The 19,333-nt window shown below is 43.1% G+C and overlaps 2 protein-coding genes across 13 annotated transcripts in view; both read right to left on the bottom strand.

Moving 5' to 3' along the window:
- rbl1 (retinoblastoma-like 1 (p107)) overlaps nt 1-4,083 on the bottom strand; it is an 83,309-nt gene extending 79,226 nt beyond the window's left edge. For both annotated transcript variants that reach the window (XM_069884547.1, XM_069884548.1), the window contains exon 1: nt 3,832-4,083. In XM_069884547.1, coding sequence (XP_069740648.1) covers nt 3,832-3,966 — 135 coding nt within the window. In that variant the 5' untranslated portion in view covers nt 3,967-4,083. The remainder of the gene's footprint in view (nt 1-3,831) is intronic.
- Nucleotides 4,084-7,723: 3,640 nt separating this feature from the next.
- chd6 (chromodomain helicase DNA binding protein 6) overlaps nt 7,724-19,333 on the bottom strand; it is a 218,775-nt gene continuing 207,165 nt past the window's right edge. For all 11 annotated transcript variants that reach the window (XM_069884536.1, XM_069884540.1, XM_069884534.1 and 8 more), the window contains one exon: nt 7,724-19,071. In XM_069884536.1, the coding sequence (XP_069740637.1) occupies nt 18,178-19,071 (894 nt within the window). In that variant the 3' untranslated portion in view covers nt 7,724-18,177. The remainder of the gene's footprint in view (nt 19,072-19,333) is intronic.

Here is a 19,333-nt window from a genome sequence, read left to right as displayed (position 1 = left end):
TAAAAATCAAAAACGATAAAATACTGCAATGGAGAATAGAATTATCCACCTGTAACTATGACATCCTGTACCAGCAGGGGAAACTTAATGAGCCACCAAATGCCCCATCCTGTAGGATATGCCAGAGCCCAGATCGACTGACTGGAAAACCTCCATAATGATCTCTGTCACCCTGGAGACACCAGGTTCTTTCACTCCATCAAAGCATGCAACCTGCTGTACTTCACTGATGAGACCAGGACCATGACAAAGAACTGCCAGGTCTGTACTGAGTGCAAGCTGCACTTCTACCGGCCAGACAGGGCACAACTTTTTAAAGCCACTCAGTGTCAACTTTAAAGGACCCCAGCCCTCCACCAACCGTAACATATACTTCCTTAACACCATCGATGAATACTCCTGCTTTCCATTTGCCATCCCCTGCTTGGACATGACCACTGCCACAGTCATCAAGGCCCTGCAGTCTCTTCACTCTATTTGGCTTCCCCAGTTATATCCAGAGCCACCAGGGGCCTTCTTTTATGAGTGATAAGCTAGGCCAGTACCTGTTGGCCAAAGGACCACCAGTCCCAACCCCCAGGGAAACAGAAAAGTGGAGGGAGAATGCTATGGTCTGGAGACAGTCCTCCTGGCCTTGCGGTCAAAGGGCCTCCCAGTCTCCCGCTGGCAGGAGGTTCTCCCAGAGGCCCTCCACTCTATCAGGTCCCTGCTGTGCACCGCCACTAATGCAACACCACATGAACGCACGTTTTCCTTCCCCAGGAAAACTGCAACAGGGTCCACACTATCAGTATGGCTGACATCCCCAGGGCCTGTCCTGCTCCTGAGGCATGTGAGGAACCATAAGTCTGACCCATTGGCCGAAAGGGTCCAATGGGTCATCTCTGGATGGACATGAGGACACCATATCCATCAGGGAGTAGGCTCCCTCAGGGGCCCTGGAGACCGCTAATTACCCCACATCCTCCCCACATGATGCACCCAATCTCTGGTATCCTGTCTTCACCCCAAGGCCCCTTTGCACCAGACAGAGCACCCACCCACCAGCACAATACGAACAGGGACTTAAGATCATCTAGGACTCCACTGCTATGCCACAGCCTCAACCAGTTCTACGACGCTCTCAGCGAACTACCAGACTGCCTGATAGGCTAAACTTATGACTTTTAAATTGTAAATGTGTAACTTTGTAAGTTCCACTTCACCCTGCTGGACTCTTTAAAAACAAGCAGTGTTAGTATAAACCACAGTAATGTATAATTTTCTGGTCAAGCAAGCCTATAGGCCAGCTATACCTGTGGCCCCTCCCCACAGGCTCCTGTATAAAGTTAGCTGTTCCACAGCCCCCTGCAACTCAGTGGAGGACAGCTGAACAGTAAGGATACGCTATGTTCTCAAGTGAATTAAAGCCTATTGGTTTCCCCACAAATCTACTTACCTACCACAACTCTATTTCCAAGCATAGCTCCGAGGTTTCTATGCCTTGGCCTCACCAGTTTGTTCCAAGTTTCATCACAAAGAGTGAAAAAATCTTCCTCAAGCTACTTCTAAGATACCTTAAAACAGTATCCTCTGGTTAGAGACACCTCTGGTAAGTGGAAAAAAAATGATCACTATATACTCCATCTAAGTTTTCATGATTTTGGACACTTTTAAGTTCACCCTCAACTTCTGCTGATCGAAGGGTAACAAACCCAGCCAATCCAGTCTTTCCTCACAACTGAAATGTCCTATACCAGGCACCATCTTGGTGAACTTTTGGACCCTCTCCAGTGAAATCACCTTGTTCCATGACCTCTCTGCTCTTTATTCGAAGGATAAAATATGAGGAAGTCATATAGGAAACTTATCTACCAGTCCTATTACCTGCAAGGTAAATATGCCTACCAAGGATCTTCTCACTCCTCAGTACCAGTGAGCATACCTTCATGTTAGTCATGTTTCCAAGGAGTAATGACAGAGTAGATGACAAGATGATTTCACTAGTGCTTCACATTACAGAAACAGTGCCTTCAGTCCAGTTTGTTCACATCTATCACCAAAGCTAGTGTAAATTAAGCTGTGTTTTAAAGAATGTGTTTGTAATACAATTTCTTTTTCTTTGGCTTGGCTTCACGGAGAAATTCATAGTTTTAGAGCACTTTAGCTTTGTAAAAAAGACAATATGTGGATTTGTTGGCTGACAGAGGCTTACTCTACATTTTATGGACAGATTGCAATCATAGCCTGCCTAACCACGAAACTCTTACAGCCAGTCAGAAATCTCAAATAATTTATCATCAAAAATTTCTCTTCATCTCAGCCTTAAAAACCAGCTTCTTCTATGGGATGGTGTTCCTCAATTCGACTGTCCAACCTATACCAGGATCTGTCACATCAACGCTGAATACATTCTGATAGGAAGTCCCTATGTTCCTCTAAATTAACTCATGCTACTCACCCTATGAAATAGCTTGTATCAGAGGAATTACCTGGACCTATGCCATACCCTCCAAGATAAGTAGATGGCTCAAGGATCACACAACACATCAGATGTTATTTCAACACAGTTCTAACAAGAAGTTAACAAGATAGGAGCTGGGGTACGCTATTCAGCCCCTCAAGCCTGCCCTGCCATCTAATATTATTGCTGGTCTGCCACATCCTTTGCACCAGCTCTCAATTTCTCTACCTCTCAGAAATACTCCAAGGATCTGGTCTTCACAACCTTCTCAGAGAGACTTCCAGAGTTTGATGAACAACCAGTGCAGATCTGTTTGAAATGACGACTCTCTAATATGGTAATTCTGCAATTAGGTATGTTCCCATTCCATCATCCTTCAGCCCCTCTCAGTTCACCCATCACCCACCTCACCCCTCTTTATACTGGCTATTTTCCCTATACCCTCTAAACTGATGCAGGGTCACTCACTAGGTTCCTCCAGGCCTCCAGGATTGCAGAAGGTTGCAAAGGTCCATCAAAGGCTCTGAGCTTGGAACTCAACCTCTTCTAATTGCTGTCTATGGCTAGAAGATCTGAAGACCAGCAATTCCAAGGACAGTTTCTTCTCAATAGCCTTTAACCCTCCCATCACAGGCTGCTCCAATACCATAAAAAAGTCCGTCTGCATGATTGCATCACTTTTTCTTCTTGCACTATGGGAACTGTGAATATTTTTCTGTAGCAAGAATTTTAGTGCATATTTACATCATACTATATGACAATAAACATAATCATGACTAACTGAGGACCAAGAATGATCCTTGGGGCATTGAACAAGTTCCATTGTTTATTCCCACTTTTAGGAAGAATGGTGAGAGAGCGGAACGAGCTACAGATCAATGTGGTGAACATGGGCTCGATTTTGACATAGAAAAATGGATAGATCAGGAATGGAGGCAAGACCCCGCACCCCTCACCTTCAGGAGAAAGAGACTGGGTGAGGACCTCCCCACTTCGCCCGCCCAGCTTCCGCTGACGGGGACTCTGGCAGTGATGGGTGAGGAACATTGGGGTCTAGTCCTCAGAAGATTAGGGGATTTGAGGTTCGGGTCCTTGTCCCGAAGTGAAAGGGACCTGTTCCCTGAATGGGAGGGGGGGGGCGTGGGGGTGGGGGGGGAAGGAAGATGTGGGTTCTTGCTGCAGGAGGTGAGGCCCCATCTCTGTCCTCGGGTAAAGGGGTGGTGTGAGGAGATCAGGATCCTGATTCCAAACCTATGAGGTGTGGGGGGCAGCAGCCACGTCTCTGTTCTCTAGGTGTGATAATGGGGTCCCGTCAGCGGAAGGTGGGCGTGCGGGGGCCCCCGTAACAAGAAGGGGTGGGAGACCCCCCCCCCCACGAGACCCCTCACCTCCAGGGTGTAGGTGCTGCCGATGCGCTGGAAGCTGCCCCAGGCCTCGGCAGCCGTCCCCGGGTCCAGGTTCAGGTCCTGGCACAGCTTGGTGAAGCTGTCGCTCGCCCGCCGCCACTCCTCGCCGCTCGGCATTGCCCCACTACGGGAGTCGGCACGACCCGCTCCTCCACCTCGAACTCGGGCCGGCCCCAAGGCCACACTCCCAGATTTGGCGCCGGTTTAAATCCCTCAGCGGCCCCGATCCCAGGATGCACCGCGCCGCAGTGGCGCCAAAAACGTCTCGCGCTCTCCCAACTTCCGCCAGCGGTCCACATCACTCCTCCGCGCACCGGCTCCCCCCACCTACCCCCCTACCCCACCCCCAGCAAACTGCTTCTTGCGGTTCAACGCTTTAAACAGCGACCTTTACTCCCATCTCCTGCCTGGAGACGAGAATGGAGGCAAGTGGGTGGAAAGAGGGAAGAGGAAGGAAGCGAGTGGAAGGATCCCGTGGGGAAGTGCGGCGTCCCGGACTCGTTCTGCATGGATGGTGATGGAAGATGTAATCTCTCCGGGCCTGAGGGATGGGGGAGGAAGAGAGGAGGGAGGGATGAGGAGAGGAGGGAGGGATGAAGGGGAGCACCTACCCCTTGACCCCATGCTGTGAAATGACTCCACCTCCCCCCCCCCCCCCCAATTTCCATGCTGGACACACTAACTACTCCCCCGCCCATCCTCATGCTGGGACAAACTCCCCCCCCCCCCATCTCCATTCTGGATACACTACTACCCCCATCCCCATGCTGAGACACACTTTCTACTCCCACCACCCCCTGGACACACTACTTCTTTCCCCCAATCCCCTTCTGGGACACACTAATTACTCCCCGCTCCCCCATCCTGGGATATACTAACTTCTCCCTACCCCCCCATGCTAGGATATATTATTCTTTCCCTCCCCCCTTACCCCCCCCCCCCCCCCCACCTTTCCATGCTGGGATACACTGACTAATTATCAACCCCAAGCCCTCTTTCCTCCCGCACCGTTCCACTGCCACGCATAGCTTCACACTCAGGCACCCACTCTCATAACAATCATCCGAAATTTAGCATCACATCTAATAATTGTTCAAACTAGAAAACTGACTCAGGGTGCTTTCAAGTGTTGACTAAAAGTCTTAAAAATAATCAATTTGATTCAAATCTGACAGAAATTATTGACTTTTATTTGTTGTGTAATTGCCATTAAAAGGATCATGGACAGAAGAACCATTGAACATCACAGCACAGAAACATGCCTCTTTGGTTTTTCTGGTCTGTACTGAACCATTTTTGTTGCTTTGTTCCATTGACCTGCACCCAGTACATCACCCTCCATATCTCTCCCATCCACTTACCTGTCCAAATTCCAATTAAATGTTAAAATTGAGCCTGTATTCACCACTTCAGCTAGAAGCTCGTTCCATACCTCAACCACTTTCTGAGAAGTTTGCACCTCATGTTCCCCCTAAATTTTTCCTCTTTCACTCTTAACCCATATTCTATGGTTTGTATTTCACCTACTCTCAGTGGAAAAAGCATATTTACTCTGTCTTTTCTCATAATTTTAAATACCTCAATCAAATCTTCCCTTATTTAAAGTCTCAACCTATTTAATCTTTCCCTATAACTCAGTTCCTGAAGTCCCAGCAACATCCTAGTAAATCTCTGCAGTCTATTTTATTGATACCTTTCCTGTAGTTAGGTGACCAAAACTACATGATACTTCAAATTTGGCCTCAACAACATCCCAATTCCTGTTCTCAATACTTTGATTTATGAAGTCCAATATGCCTAAAGCTCTTTACAAACCTATCCACCAGCTGTAATGCCACTTACAGAGAATTATGTATCTGTATTCCTAGATCCCTCTTCTACCACACTCATCAGTGTCCTACCATTTACCGTATCTATCCTTTCTTGGTCTATCCTTTCCTGATTGTCCAAAATGCAACACTTAACACTTGTCCACATTAAATTCCATCTGCCATTTTCAGCCCATTTTTCCAGCTGGTCCAGATCCCTCTGAAAGCTTTGAAAACCTTTTCCATTGTCCACAACACCTCCAATCTTAAGAGTCATCTGCAAACTTTCTGATCCAATTTACCACATTATCCAGATCATTGATGTAGATGACAAACAACAATGGTCCCAGCACTGATCCCTGAGGCACTTGGTTAGTCACAGGCCTCCAGGCTGAGAAGCAATCATCCATCACTACTCTCTGGCTTCTCCGATCCAGCTATTGTCAAATCCAGTTCACTACTTCACTACGAATACCCTTAATCTGAACCTTCCTGACTAACCTACCATGTGGGATCTTGTCAAAGGTCTTCCTAAAGTCCACGTATACAATATCCACAGCCTTTTTTTTCCAATCAACCTTTCTGGTAATCTCAAAAAACTAAACACATCACACACAAAGTCATGTGAACTATGGCTGTCCAAAATGTTGTATATCCAATCTTTTAGAACACCTTCCAATAATTTACCTACTACTGATGTCAATCTCACCAGCCTATCATTTCCAGGGTTACTTTTGGAGCCTTTTTTTAAAGAACAGAGCAACGTGAGCTACCCTCCAATCCTCTGGCACTACACCCATGGCTAAGGACATTTTAAATATTTCTGCCAGAGCCCCTTCAGTTTCTACAGTAGCCTCTCAAGGTCTGAGGGAATATCTTGTCAGGTCCTGGGGATTTATCCAACTTTATTTGCTTTACATCAGCAAGCACTTCCTTTTTAATCTGTATTGGTTCCATGATTTGACTGCTTTTTTTCCTTACTTGGTGGCCATTTCCTGAGTGAATGCTGATGAAAAAAAAACATTCAAGACCTCTCCCATCTCTTTTGGCTTCATACAAAGCCAACCACTCTGATCTTCAAGGGGACCAATTTTGTCCCTATCTTTTTGGTCTTAGTATACCTGTAGAAACCCTTAAGATTTTCCTTCACATCGTCTGCCAAATCAACCTTTTGTCTTCTTATGTATTTTTAAACTCCACAAGTACCTCATTGCTCCCATGTTGCTTATACCTGTTATACACCTGAATCAGATTACCAATATCCCTCAAAAACCAAGGTTCCCTATGCCTTTTAACCTTGCCTTTGATCCTGACAGGAATATAAACTCTGTTCTCTGAAAATTTCACCTTTGAAGATCCTCCACTTACCTTGCACATTCTTGCCTAAAAATATCCCAATCCATGCATTCTCGATCCTCTCATTTCCTAAAAATTGGCCTTTCTCCAATTTAGAACCTTAACCTGAGGCCCATAGCTATCATGCTTCATAATTAACTTGAAACTAATGGCATTATGATCATTTTAACCAAAAATGTTCCCCTGCATATACTTTTCACCTGTCCTGTCTCATTCCCTAATTTGAGATCCAATATTACACTCTTTCCAGATGGTACCTCTATATATTGATTTAGAAAACTTTCCTGAACACATTTGACAAACATCAAGCCATCCAGCTCTTTTACAGTGTAGGAGTCCCAGTCAATATGTGGAAGTTAAAATCTATCACAACCTTATGTTTCCTTCAGCTGTCTGCTATCTCCACAGATTTGCTCCTCCAGTTCTTGCTGACTAATGGGTGGTCTATAATAAACCCCATGAGTGTGGTCATACCACCCATATAGCCTCAGTAGACGAGCCCTCTGGTCTGGCTGAGCACACCTGTCATATTTTCCTTGACGAGCAATGCCACTCCTCCCCCTTGCTGTTTGTTGAAATTAAATTAAAATTAAAAAAAATAAGTGTGGATGCGAGGTTGAAATCATGTTCAGCAGGAAAGAAAGAATGGATTTAAAGGGTTAAATCTGGGGTAGATTCCAAAACGAATGAAAGCTCAGAGCAGAATTAAATTCAGTTCTGGCAATATTTAATATGACTAATCACTCATGCTGGAGCACATTGGTGGACTGTAATACAAAACATTTGAATTCATAATCAAGTTAGTAACCTTGGTGGTAGAGATCATAAAGTCACTTCCCCTGCAGAGTAGTATTTGTTATAACCTGGTGGCCAGAGGACTAAGTGATGAGGATCTGCAGCATTTTGAGCACATATCTTCCAGGCTGGGCACCAGTCTAAATGTGGACATCTCACCATGGAGACAAAAAATGCTCAAGGGTTAACACCATAATTTCACCACAGTCAGGATCATCTGGAACCTCAAGTCTGACTTTCTACAAGAAAACAAAAGAACACTCAGTACTCTTGTGACAAGGCTGTCTGTTCAAGGCCACTGCCGGGCACACACATCAAAAGAGCTCCCAGCGAACAGAACAAATTAAATCTCAAACACAAACACCTAAAGGTTGGTCTTCAGGTATTCATATATTGAGCTAATAGGATGGAAACTCTGGGCCAATACCAACAGTTCTCTGCCAGGATGTTAACATTTTATTGAGGCTCTCAACAAGTCAGGTACAGGATTGGGACACTAGGGCAGTCATATCAGTAGAATTTGGGCATAATGTTACAAAATAAATGAAATATTCAGTACTTTGAATTGTTTTCAAATTCTCTTGCTATGGTGTCAATGGTGCGCAATTGCTCAGCAAAAGGAGTCAAGCACTTCCATCCGACAGCCTACAGATCACCCTTGGACAAGGTGTAGTCCTGTTTAGCTTCCCAATCAGGCTCATGTGAAGCCATGGGTTGCAGATGGTGCAAAACTAAAAACACTGGGCAAATGAATCTGCTGATCAATGGCCAGGGTTACCCATCCAGTATGGACACTGCAACTGAAGACGCAACAGGAAACAACTTCAGTAATTTTCCCATGTATAATCATTAACTCAACATTAACTACGGTCTCAGCTCAAAGAAGCAGCCTTCAACGAAGGAGAACAGGGGAGGCAACAACTACAATTTGGAGGGTCAGAGATCGTAGATGGAGAAACATGATCATCCATGCTGAGTGGCAAGGCAACTGAATGAAATGACAATGTATTAAGGTCTAATCTTAAGAACAGGAAAGTGGTTAAAGATTGAAGCCAAGTCACAATGTAATTAGTGGAGACAGGAGCACACACAATTGGAAGAAACCCTGACTGCCACAGGAACCTCACATTACACACACTCATACCCAATTCCCAGATGTTCCTTCATTTGGAAGCCAGTTCCAACTGCTGGCCTTGGAGAGTGGTTGCAGAATGGGGTAAGAGATATTCTGCACTTGGTAGGTTTTGAAAACCATCCTCTCATAAGAGTGGAAACTATTTATAATTGGCCTGACAACTGTCATGGCAAAGTTGCGACTTGATTTCCCCTTTCTGTGTGAAAGTTCCTCACCTTATGGTTGCCATTGCAGAAGTGGCCATGCGCTTTCTCAAGGACCCCAACCAAGAGATAAATAGAAAGGGTAAACAAAATGTAGGTTGATTCTCCCCCATTCTATCTAGGAACTTGTCACTTTCAAGCTATCTAAATTATTGATTTGGGAAAACAGACAAAGCATTAGTTAATTTGGCCAGCTTCAGGGTTCAGTGGATCTGAAGACAACCTTGTGCCCATCAGACGATGGAGGCATGGTTGTGAAGATGGAACAATATGTCCTTTGGAACAGCTGGGGATCACAGACAGCACATACTAATCATTCTGAAATTAAGACATCTAAAATACAAAACTTATCAACTTCCATTTAGCTTTTTCTTTTATTGATAGTTAAATTTTATTCTGTTTCCAACACAATGGAAACGACAGTGGAAACAAAAGTTAATAAACACAGTGCTTGAATCATCACTGAACAGTTTATACCTAATGCCAGGTTATCGGAACTGCTCGACTGGGGAAATAAAAACCTCCAGAACTGATTGGAATATTCCAAAATCAAATTACATTATCATGAACTAAGTTCTGCAGGACCACATTAACATTCATGGGTAAAAGTGATGCCTGTTTCACACCTCAAGGTGCAAACTTAATTTTGGGGGCAGGATGATAAGTAGAGAACAGAAGCCACTCTTTTGGAAGCTGAAGTGCAGGAAGGGTGTTATGTCACAAACTCCATTGCTACTGCGAGTTTTTGGTCGATGGAACACAAACTCAGCTCTGAGTTTAAACATCCCAGAGCAACCACAGTGAGATGGAGATGTGAAACAGGTATATTTTGAAACAGGCATTTAGGTCATTCCTGCAGCAATATTGTCTCCAATGCCAGTTCAACATGCAAATGCTTTCCAAAGGGTGGAAGGTTTACACTCCAGCTTCACATTGAGAAGTTTGAATCAAACTCATCGAAGCCCTTCCTCCAAAACCAATAAGCAAACCGTACGGTGAAGATAGAAATTAACTCCGGCTCTTTTAGCAGTTTCTGGGTCTAGTTTGCACAATGTAACAAGAACACACATACCTTTCATGAACACTGAAACATTTAAAGTCATTGATTTAAGTGGCTTGGTCTACAAGAAGGCGTGTCTTTCAGTGCTGCCATCTGATCCTAACGAAACTGGTACATCAAACTAAAAACATTTCTCAAAGGGAAACTGCTTGGAACCAGTGACCAGCATATAGTCTGTACACCTATATATAAATTACACAAAAGGAATATCTATAAAAAAGTAAAACTCAACAAATTAAAGGATAAATAGAAGAAACTACACACAGTCTAGTTTCACTTTCCACTGGCATTGTGTAACAGAGTGTCTATGCAGTTCTAAAGTTTTTTTAAAAATTTTCTTATTATTCTACAGTGGCCTCATTAGAAAACAAAGCCTGCTGAAATGAACAGAGGAACAGAAATATACTTCACAAATTCTTTATACAACACATAACAGTTCTCTAATTTATTGCTATAATTCTCTAAAGAGTCCCTCTGTATTTTAAATAAAGAATGTCAAGTATATTTTTTTATTTACAAAAGGTCTGGCCTTGTGATATGTAGCCCAATCTTCCCATTCTCAATTTGTGCTCATTTTTCCATAATATACAACTTGCCTTGCAGTATAAATGTAACTTGTTCCAAATGCACCAATGCCATTTATTCACCCTGGTCTGGTTCTGCTAAATGTCATGTATCAATGCCTTCACAGGTACCTAATTGTTGCTTCAATCAGCATTTGGTCAATTTGTCATAAAGAGCAAAACAAAATGATAAACTGAGGTTACCTCTCCAGAACACAGGAAATGTGCTCTTTAGACAGAGATTAGATCCCAAAAAATTAACTTGATGAGATTAATTTGCTGAGTTCAAGTAAAAGGATTCGTTCTGACCAGGTCTGACTCAAAAGTGGCGCATGTCTGCATCAAAATCTTAAACTTCATTATTTTTAATTTTTAAAAACAATTACATAATTATAGGACATATCTGCAAACAATTTGTTTGAAAGCTTTCACCTTTTCCCCCTTAGTGTTAAAAAATTCTGTAGCATGAAATGGAGTCCGCAGAGCACTGCATTGTAAGAGCCATCAAGTTATAAAGAGACACAACTCCCATTTATTGGTCTGCTCAAGTTATACAGACTATTCTCAACAGCAATTTAAACCATATTGGCCTCAGCTTAGACTCAATGGATTGGCACCATTTATTGTATCCAGTTACAGAATAATAGATACGAAACACAGGAGGTCCATTTGGCTAAAAGTTCACTCTAAGAAATGCTGCATCTTGCTTCAGTAAACATCCACCAATCCTTTAAAAAAATTGTGGCAGTTGATGATCTAGTTTTCCACCTGGAAATTTTCATTGGGTGTTGAAAACAATGTCCATAGACTTTCTCTGTTATAAAACAAACTGTGCTCTTATCTCTCCCAAAACACTTCAAAATCTGCATTACACTGGGTAACAGAGAGTAAGGGGAAGGGGTGAGGCTTGGGGTTCCTTTCACAAATCAAGAGCAAATTAACTGCTGGAGGAACTCAGCAGGTCAAGCACAACCTGAAGTGGGATCTCAACCCTAAATGATGACCCTTTGCCTCCACAGATGCTGCTTGACCTCCTGAGTTCTTCCAGTTAGTTTGTGCACCATATTCCCACTTTGTTGTCTTCCTCCTCTCCAACAGCAGTTCTGTTATCTCTCACTTCTCCCCCTTTGTGTGTCTGTCTCCATTTCAGAAGGACTGACAGCAATGCAGAGTACAAGCATCAGGTCAAATGTAAACCAGGAAACTAGACTGTGGGAGGCACAATGCATTCAACCTTCCCTCAAGAAGACAATTATTGTTACACATGCAGATGGAAAACCAAAATTATATAGGCAAGAGTCCTGGACCCCTGCTGTGATTTAAAAAAAAATGACTAGAAGAAGTGGAGGGGGTTGGTCAGTACACTTGCATATGATTAAAGAAAGGTTAAAGGTGTTGTGGATAGTGTAGAAGGTTGTCGTAGGTTACAACAGGATATAGACAGGATGCAGAGTTTGGTGCAGAAGTGGCAGATTGCATTCAATCCACTAAGTGTGAAGTGATGCACTTTGGAAGTACAAACTTGAAGGTGGAGTACATGGCTCATAGGAGGATTCTTAACAGCGTGGAGGAACAGAAGGTTCGAGAGGTAAAGGTCAATGGATTCCTAAAGGTACCATGCTAGTTGATGTGGTTTAGAAGACCTATGGTGTGCTGGCCTTCATTCATTGGAGGGGTGGGGGATGGGGTGGGGGGTTGCATTCAAGAGGCACGAGGTAATGTTGCAGCTCTATTAAACTCTGGTTAGACCACACTTTGAATATTGTGTTCAGTTCTGGTTGCCTCATTACAGGATGTGGAAGCTTTGGAGAGTGCAAAGGATATTTACCAGGATGCTGCCTGGATTGGAGAATTTGTCTTTTGAAGCAAACTTTGCAGCGATGGAGGATGAGAGGTGACTTAATCAAAGTCTTCAAGATTAAGGGTGGAGAGGCAGCACTTTGCAGCGATGGAGAATGAGAGGTGACTTAATTGAAGTCTTCAAGATTAAGGATGGAGAGGCAGCACCTTTTTCTTGAGACGACAATAGCAAATATTGAGGACATCTGCTTAAAGTGAGGCGAGAAAAATTTAGGGGCAATGTCAGAGGTAGGTTTTAAAAAAAACAACATAAAGTGGTGGGCGCATGGCGCGCATTGCCAGGGGTGGGGGGGGATTGTAGCCTGGGACATAAGAGACATTCAAAAGATGTTTAAATGCAAGAAAAATAAAGGATTACGAGTGTGAGGTGGAGAAAAATTATAGTTACATCATGGGCTGAAAGGCCTGTACTGTAATGTCCTATGGGAGCAAACATTCCTCTATAAAGTTCAATTAATCTACTTTTATATTATGACCTGGATGAGGAAGAGGAAGGGTGGGTAACTTTGTGGATGACAGGTAAGTCGGTCATGTTAAGAATAGTCTGGAGTGTTGTCAGAGGTTACAAAGGGACACTGATTGGATGCAAAACTCAGCTGAGAAATGGCAGATGGAGTTTAACCCAGAAATGTGTGAAGTGGTTCATTTCAATCGGTCAAACTTGAAGGCAGAATACAATGTTAATGTGAGGACTCTGCGCTGTGTGGATAAACTGAAAGATCTTGGGATTATGTGCAAAGGATACTCAAAACTGCTAATCACGTTGATTGTGTTAAGAAGGTGTATGGTGTGTTGGCCTTCATTAACCATGGGATTGAGTTCAAGAGCCATAAAGTAATGTTTCAGCTATACAAGAACTTATCAGGCCTTAGTTAGATCGACTTGGAATATTGTGTTCAGTTCTGGTCACCTCATGAGATGTGGATTTAAAAGAAGGGTTGAAGAAGAGATTTACAAGGATACTGCCTGGATTGGAGAGCCTGCCCTATGAAGAGAGAATGTGTGAACTTGATATTTTCTTCTGAGAGTGATGAAGGATGAAGGGGTGAGCTGAAAAAGGTGTACAAGATGATGAGATGCATCGATCATGTGGATGGCCAGAGGTTTTTTCCCAGGGCTGAAATGGATAACACGAGGGGGCAGAGTTTTAAGGTGCTTGGGAGGAAGTACAGGGGATGCAAGAGGTGAGTTCTTCACACAGTGAGTGGTGGATGCATGGAATGTGCTGCTGGTAACAATGGTGTCGGCAGGTAAAATAGGATCTTTTAAGAGATTATTAGATAGGTACATGGAACTGAGAAAAATGGAGGGTAATAAAGTAGGCAGTTGTTAGAGTAGGTTATTAGGTCGGCACAACACTGTGGGTCGAGGGGCCTGTACTCTGCTATAGATCTCTATGTTCTACCATATGAATGCACAAATAAAAGTTGGGAATCAGGCAGAACTACAACATAAATTTCTTCCCCAATATAGAAAAAGGTTTTGATGGAATTGGAAGGAATAAAGTTATAGAATTTTTTATAAATTTATTGAGATTTATGAAAAATAAAATTGGATAGTTAAGAGTCAGCAAATCTATAGTGAGTCACAGGCTGTAAGATTGGTGAACAGTATCCTGTAACTGAGTAAAATATTTATATCAAATAATATTTATATTTAAGTACACAAATTTGACAGTGTGCTAATAATGAAACTTAAGTCACCCAGGCTTACTTCAAGATTATCAGAAAAAAGATAGGGAAAGTTTAGAATGCCAGTTATTATTTTACAAAGTTGCATGAATTCAAGGATTATGTTTTTGGATCAATAAATTGTGACACTCTATTAATCAATAAGGACACGAATTAGGAAATTACAGATGTGCTCGTATAACACCTGTTGTTGAAATCGATCAGCAAATTCCAGTAAGTTGGGGTTGAGATGTGGACAAAATGGAATCTAACCAAATTGTAGAAGTGGTTTCAGACTAGAATGGTCTACTCTCATTATGTGTCCCAGATTTTACAGGGGAATGGGTTCAGGTGATGGAAAAAAAGGCAAAACTGATATTTGGTTTGGAAGTCTTACTGATGGGATGGCCTCATTAGAGGGGAATTGGAACGTGCAGGCTATGTAGCATTGGTCAGTTCTTCACTGTTAGATACTCTAGTGTAGTCACTGGCATTTGGTGTTAAACAATGAAACTATTATACTTTCAGCCATCTTCGTTGCTGTAGCTGCCTGAGCTCAGTGCACAATCATCTTACATTGATTGACACTGGATCCATGCCTGGCTGATTTCACCTAACAGGGAGGTTCAAAATCACTGCTGTTTCTCCTTTCAAACCAGGATCTGATACAACAACAAAAAAAATCCCTCACATTCCCGCTGCAAGGTCAGTCTTACATGTGCCCATCACATACAACCCCTTCCTGAAAAATGGATCCAAGTCTGAACAACGCAAAATTGCAGTATCTCTTGCCAGTGGGTTCCCTCCACAGCACCTTCTAACAACTGGTATTTCACACGCTACAATTGTACTTTATTTTGTAAACTGTTTTTCCTTTAAGGACAAAGTTGTCTAATCTGACCAGGATGTATCAAAAGTATCTTTGAAGATCAACAAATAGGAGAAGAGTCACAACATTCTGTGCGATAGAGACCTCTCTTTGCTTGATGTAAATTGATTGCTGTCCACAATTCTGTTAACCTGATTTAAAACAAGGCAAGTTCACCAAGCAATAGATGGGGAGGACTGTAGCAGGATGCAACAAGAGATGCTGAGTGGACCAGAGAGATGCGATTTGGTCACCTGAATTTTGATATCTTTTCCTTTCTCCTCAGCTCAGGTGTCATTGTGTACCAAGCACATAATTTGTGAATAATTTAAGAACTTAATCCATGTAGAAGCTTGAGGCTTTGCAGGGAAATTTAGGATTAATTTTGGATTTGTATCAAAACTATTTTGCACAGTAGAGACCAGGTAGTGTCTCTACCCAAGAGTGGTTTGGATAATCAGAATGGAGCGCAGACAAACAGATGGGATGTTGCCTCAATAAAAACAGTGCATTTTGGTAAAACATTTCAATAAAAGATTTTAGAAATTATCCAAAGTTTTCAAACTTCAAACTGCTGAACACACTGTGTAATTGTCAAAGACCATTTGCTTGCCTTTTAAGGTTAAGAAAAACAGAAGACAGAATTTTGTAGTTAGTGATTCAGAATAATTATTATATATAATAAAAAACATAGACATTCAACAGATGAATAAATAATGTAGTAACGAAACATACGACTCAACATTTGGACCTCGGCACAAATCCATAAGTTATGCAAGTTTGTAACAGTGAAGAAAACAAAAAACCAACATTTGTTTTTTTTTTTAAAAAAAACTTCAGTGGACAGTAAACTTTGAATACTTCAAAACTTGATATTCCCTTTGGAAATAAACCATCAATAAGCTTCTTGTTCAAGCTAAGCCTTGGGTCCTGACACCAGGGGACTGGCTGGCTGGATAGAGGCCAGTGTCCACCTGAGGTGTCAGGCTGCAGCAAAGGGTCGGCTAAGGGGAGGCGAGTGGAGTTCTAAACCCCTTCCATGTCTGCTGCCACTCTGATACCACTTCTTTATAGGATATTCCTCTGTTAATTAGCCACGATTAAACGGTATTCCGGCATCTACTGAGCTAAAAATTGAAAGTGGGGGTGGGGTGGGGTAGCAAAAAACAGGGGCATTTCATCAAAAAATACGAACCTAGGCCATGTTCCCAGTGTTCCTGCAAGTTAATGAGGGACATACACTGCTACCCACTAGAAAATGAGAGACCAACATGATGGACTGGACTCAGAGTTATCAAGAAAATTGGTCTTTGGTGACCCTTTTAAAAGTTTTGTTTAAAAATCAGTAACAATTCACGAACTAAACTAAAGGCTAAAAAAGGCAGAAAATATTTGATTATAATTTGGCTCCTCCCCACCCCTCTTATAATAATTAAAATACAAAAAAAACTGTCATATAACAGAAAACCTCATCTTCCTACACCTACTGGGTATTTCATTTTACAATTACACAAAATTACTACCGCAGGATTCAGAATCTTCTTGCTGCAGGGAAACCAGTCTCCTCATTACAGATGCCAGTAATACTACCAAAAGGTGTCAGATGATGTGAGAAGCCAAGACTTTGAATGACCATCTGCTGAGGGTGGAGGTGTGTAGGAGGGAAGGGAGATGGAATCGTTTGCAAGCTTGGTTACAGAGCACCAGCCTGCTGGTACGTTGACAGGAGCTTGACATCTGGATGCTGGCTGCAGACACATAGCAAGGAATGGTATCTGGCCCACATCTCATCTGTTCCTGAGCAGGTGAGCTTTACAAGAACCAGTTACAAGCAACTTCTGAAAAAGCAAACACTGCAGATGAAATTGGGAACTAAAACAGAAGCTGTTGTGAATTCTTGGCAGACCAGGCAATGGCTCGAGAGAAAATGAACCGTTGAGAGGTTACAGATGAGAACCGATCACCATTCTGCTCCATGGGATGCCATCTGACTGACTGCAGATTTCCAACGGTTTCTGTATTTATTTACTGCAACTATTCACAGCATCAGATCAACACATCTGCTTGGCTCAAAATAACCTGTTGATTTGTGCATCACGTAGGGCTATGAACTCTCTCTCACCAACCAGATCTTGGTTATACGTGTACTGTAATGAGCACAACTCTCCTCTGTTTCTCACTGAGTACTCCACTGGTTCCTCAATTCAAAGAATAATTCTGTACATGCTTTATTGCAACATTTTTAGCATTTAATGTATCCATTAAAAGTCTAATTTGCAAACTTTTTCAAGGGGATCCATTTTGAAGGGTAACTGTAACTTTTATTCGCCTCATCCCTTCTCCCAACATCAAATGCTCCAATTAATTCTAATATAGGTGAAAGTGGAACAGCTATTGTGTGAAGTATACACTCCTATAAAGAGCTTATTGCACTGTGACACAAAGACACAGCATAATGTCTAATGACAGACACACCAACAGACTACTGGCACTGCAGAAAGGGAGGACAAGCACATAAACTCTCTCAATTTTGCCAGCCAGGGTGAGTTAAACAGGTTGGATCCTCCCTCCTCTTCTGTGGCTAGTGTATTAGAAAAAAAAGAGGTGAAATACTGACAAATCTAGAGCCTAGAGCAAGAGGCATCAAGTCACTGTTGATGTTCCCCTGGTGCGACATACCTAGATGATGAAGCAGGATGTTCTGCCTCCCTACTTCTTTCCTCTCCCATCCCCCAAGTCTAGCCCACCATAATCTCTGAAGCAACAATCCAAGCATAGTTTGTGCCATGGAGAATGCAGTCACCAATTAAAACTTACCATCAAAGTAACCTCAGAGGATGTTTTTTAAAAAAAACTCAACCATGTTAGATTCCTAAGCTCCACACAGTGGGAGTGGAGAGAGGATTGGTGGGAGGGGATGAGAACAGTTTGAGGCAGGAAGGGGTCATAAACATGGTTTAAAATTTTAAATCAAGAAAATCTAAAGTTGACCTAAAAGGAAATAGAAATTCTACTCGGCATTCTGGGTACCATCTACAGAATGTTTCTTAGTCTCCTGCACAGAACTGTCCTGTACGGCAGTGGAGTCTGTCGGATTTCTCGTGCTCTCCTCTCTGTTTGTTAGCTGTGGACAGGGTTCAGTCCCATCACTTGCAGCCTCCTCCTTGGCTTTCTTCCTCTTCTTCTTTGGGCTTCCAGTGGTGTCTCCCTCAGAGTGTCCGGCTTGAGCATAGCCAGGCACTGCCATGCCGATACCGTGCGGAAGGAACATGGAAGGGTATATTAATCCGGCAGGCATACTGTGTAGCAGGAATGGGTTGAAGGGTAAGGCGTTGCTGGTGGTGACTCTCGATTCTCCAGAGTCAGGGAAGGATGAACTCGGACCTGGTTTCTCCCCTGACAAAGCATCTTCCTCATGTTTTCTCGCCTCGGCAGCACTGCCCTGCTGTTCACTGCCTTTATTCACTTTTGAAGAAACACTTGTTGTCAGCGTAGATGTACAGGAAGTGCTGGTACCCGACACCACCGATGGGCTGTTCAACAATCCCCCTACGCCAAAGACATGTGACATGCCAGCCATCCCCGGGAGCATCATGGGCAACATGTTCAGGCTATTCTTGCCATCCTCTCCTGAAGGGATTGCAGCAAAGCCAGCAGGGAATCCCCCCATCAGCCCTGCCAGCTGAAGATTATGGATATTTCGGAGGTTCTGAAGGCTGACAAGATCCATCCCTGCGATGAGTCCATTCATGAACATGGGTCCCATTGCCGAGGTGGTGTCACCGACAGCCCCGCCAGGTTTGACCATTTCACTCCGTGGTCTCCTTCCCCGCTTTCTGGCGCCCGTCTCTTTCACCACGGGCTCTGTGAGGATGCGGCTGAATTTATTCTCTGGTAGAAAGCCCTGAAGACCAAGTAAGATGTAATAGATAAATGCAACGGCACATAACCCAAGGAAAGACATCCCTCAAAACTCATCAGTAGAAAGCAAAAGGCACACCCAAGTTTCTATCATTTCCATCCACAATAAATATTAGGTAATGGGGGCGGGACCCAGACATCTGGTGGAGCTCCAGGATATATACGTAGATACACGTGTAATCATTGAAGTTTTTGGACCAATTTAGGTCAAATTTGGGCTGGAGATGGTGTGCAGTTGTAGGGCG

This window comes from Narcine bancroftii, chromosome 6, assembly GCF_036971445.1.
Source record: "Narcine bancroftii isolate sNarBan1 chromosome 6, sNarBan1.hap1, whole genome shotgun sequence".
Lineage (NCBI taxonomy): Eukaryota > Metazoa > Chordata > Chondrichthyes > Torpediniformes > Narcinidae > Narcine > Narcine bancroftii.
The sequence above is the reverse complement of the archived record's forward strand: the minus strand, read 5'-3'. Positions and strand labels throughout refer to the sequence as shown.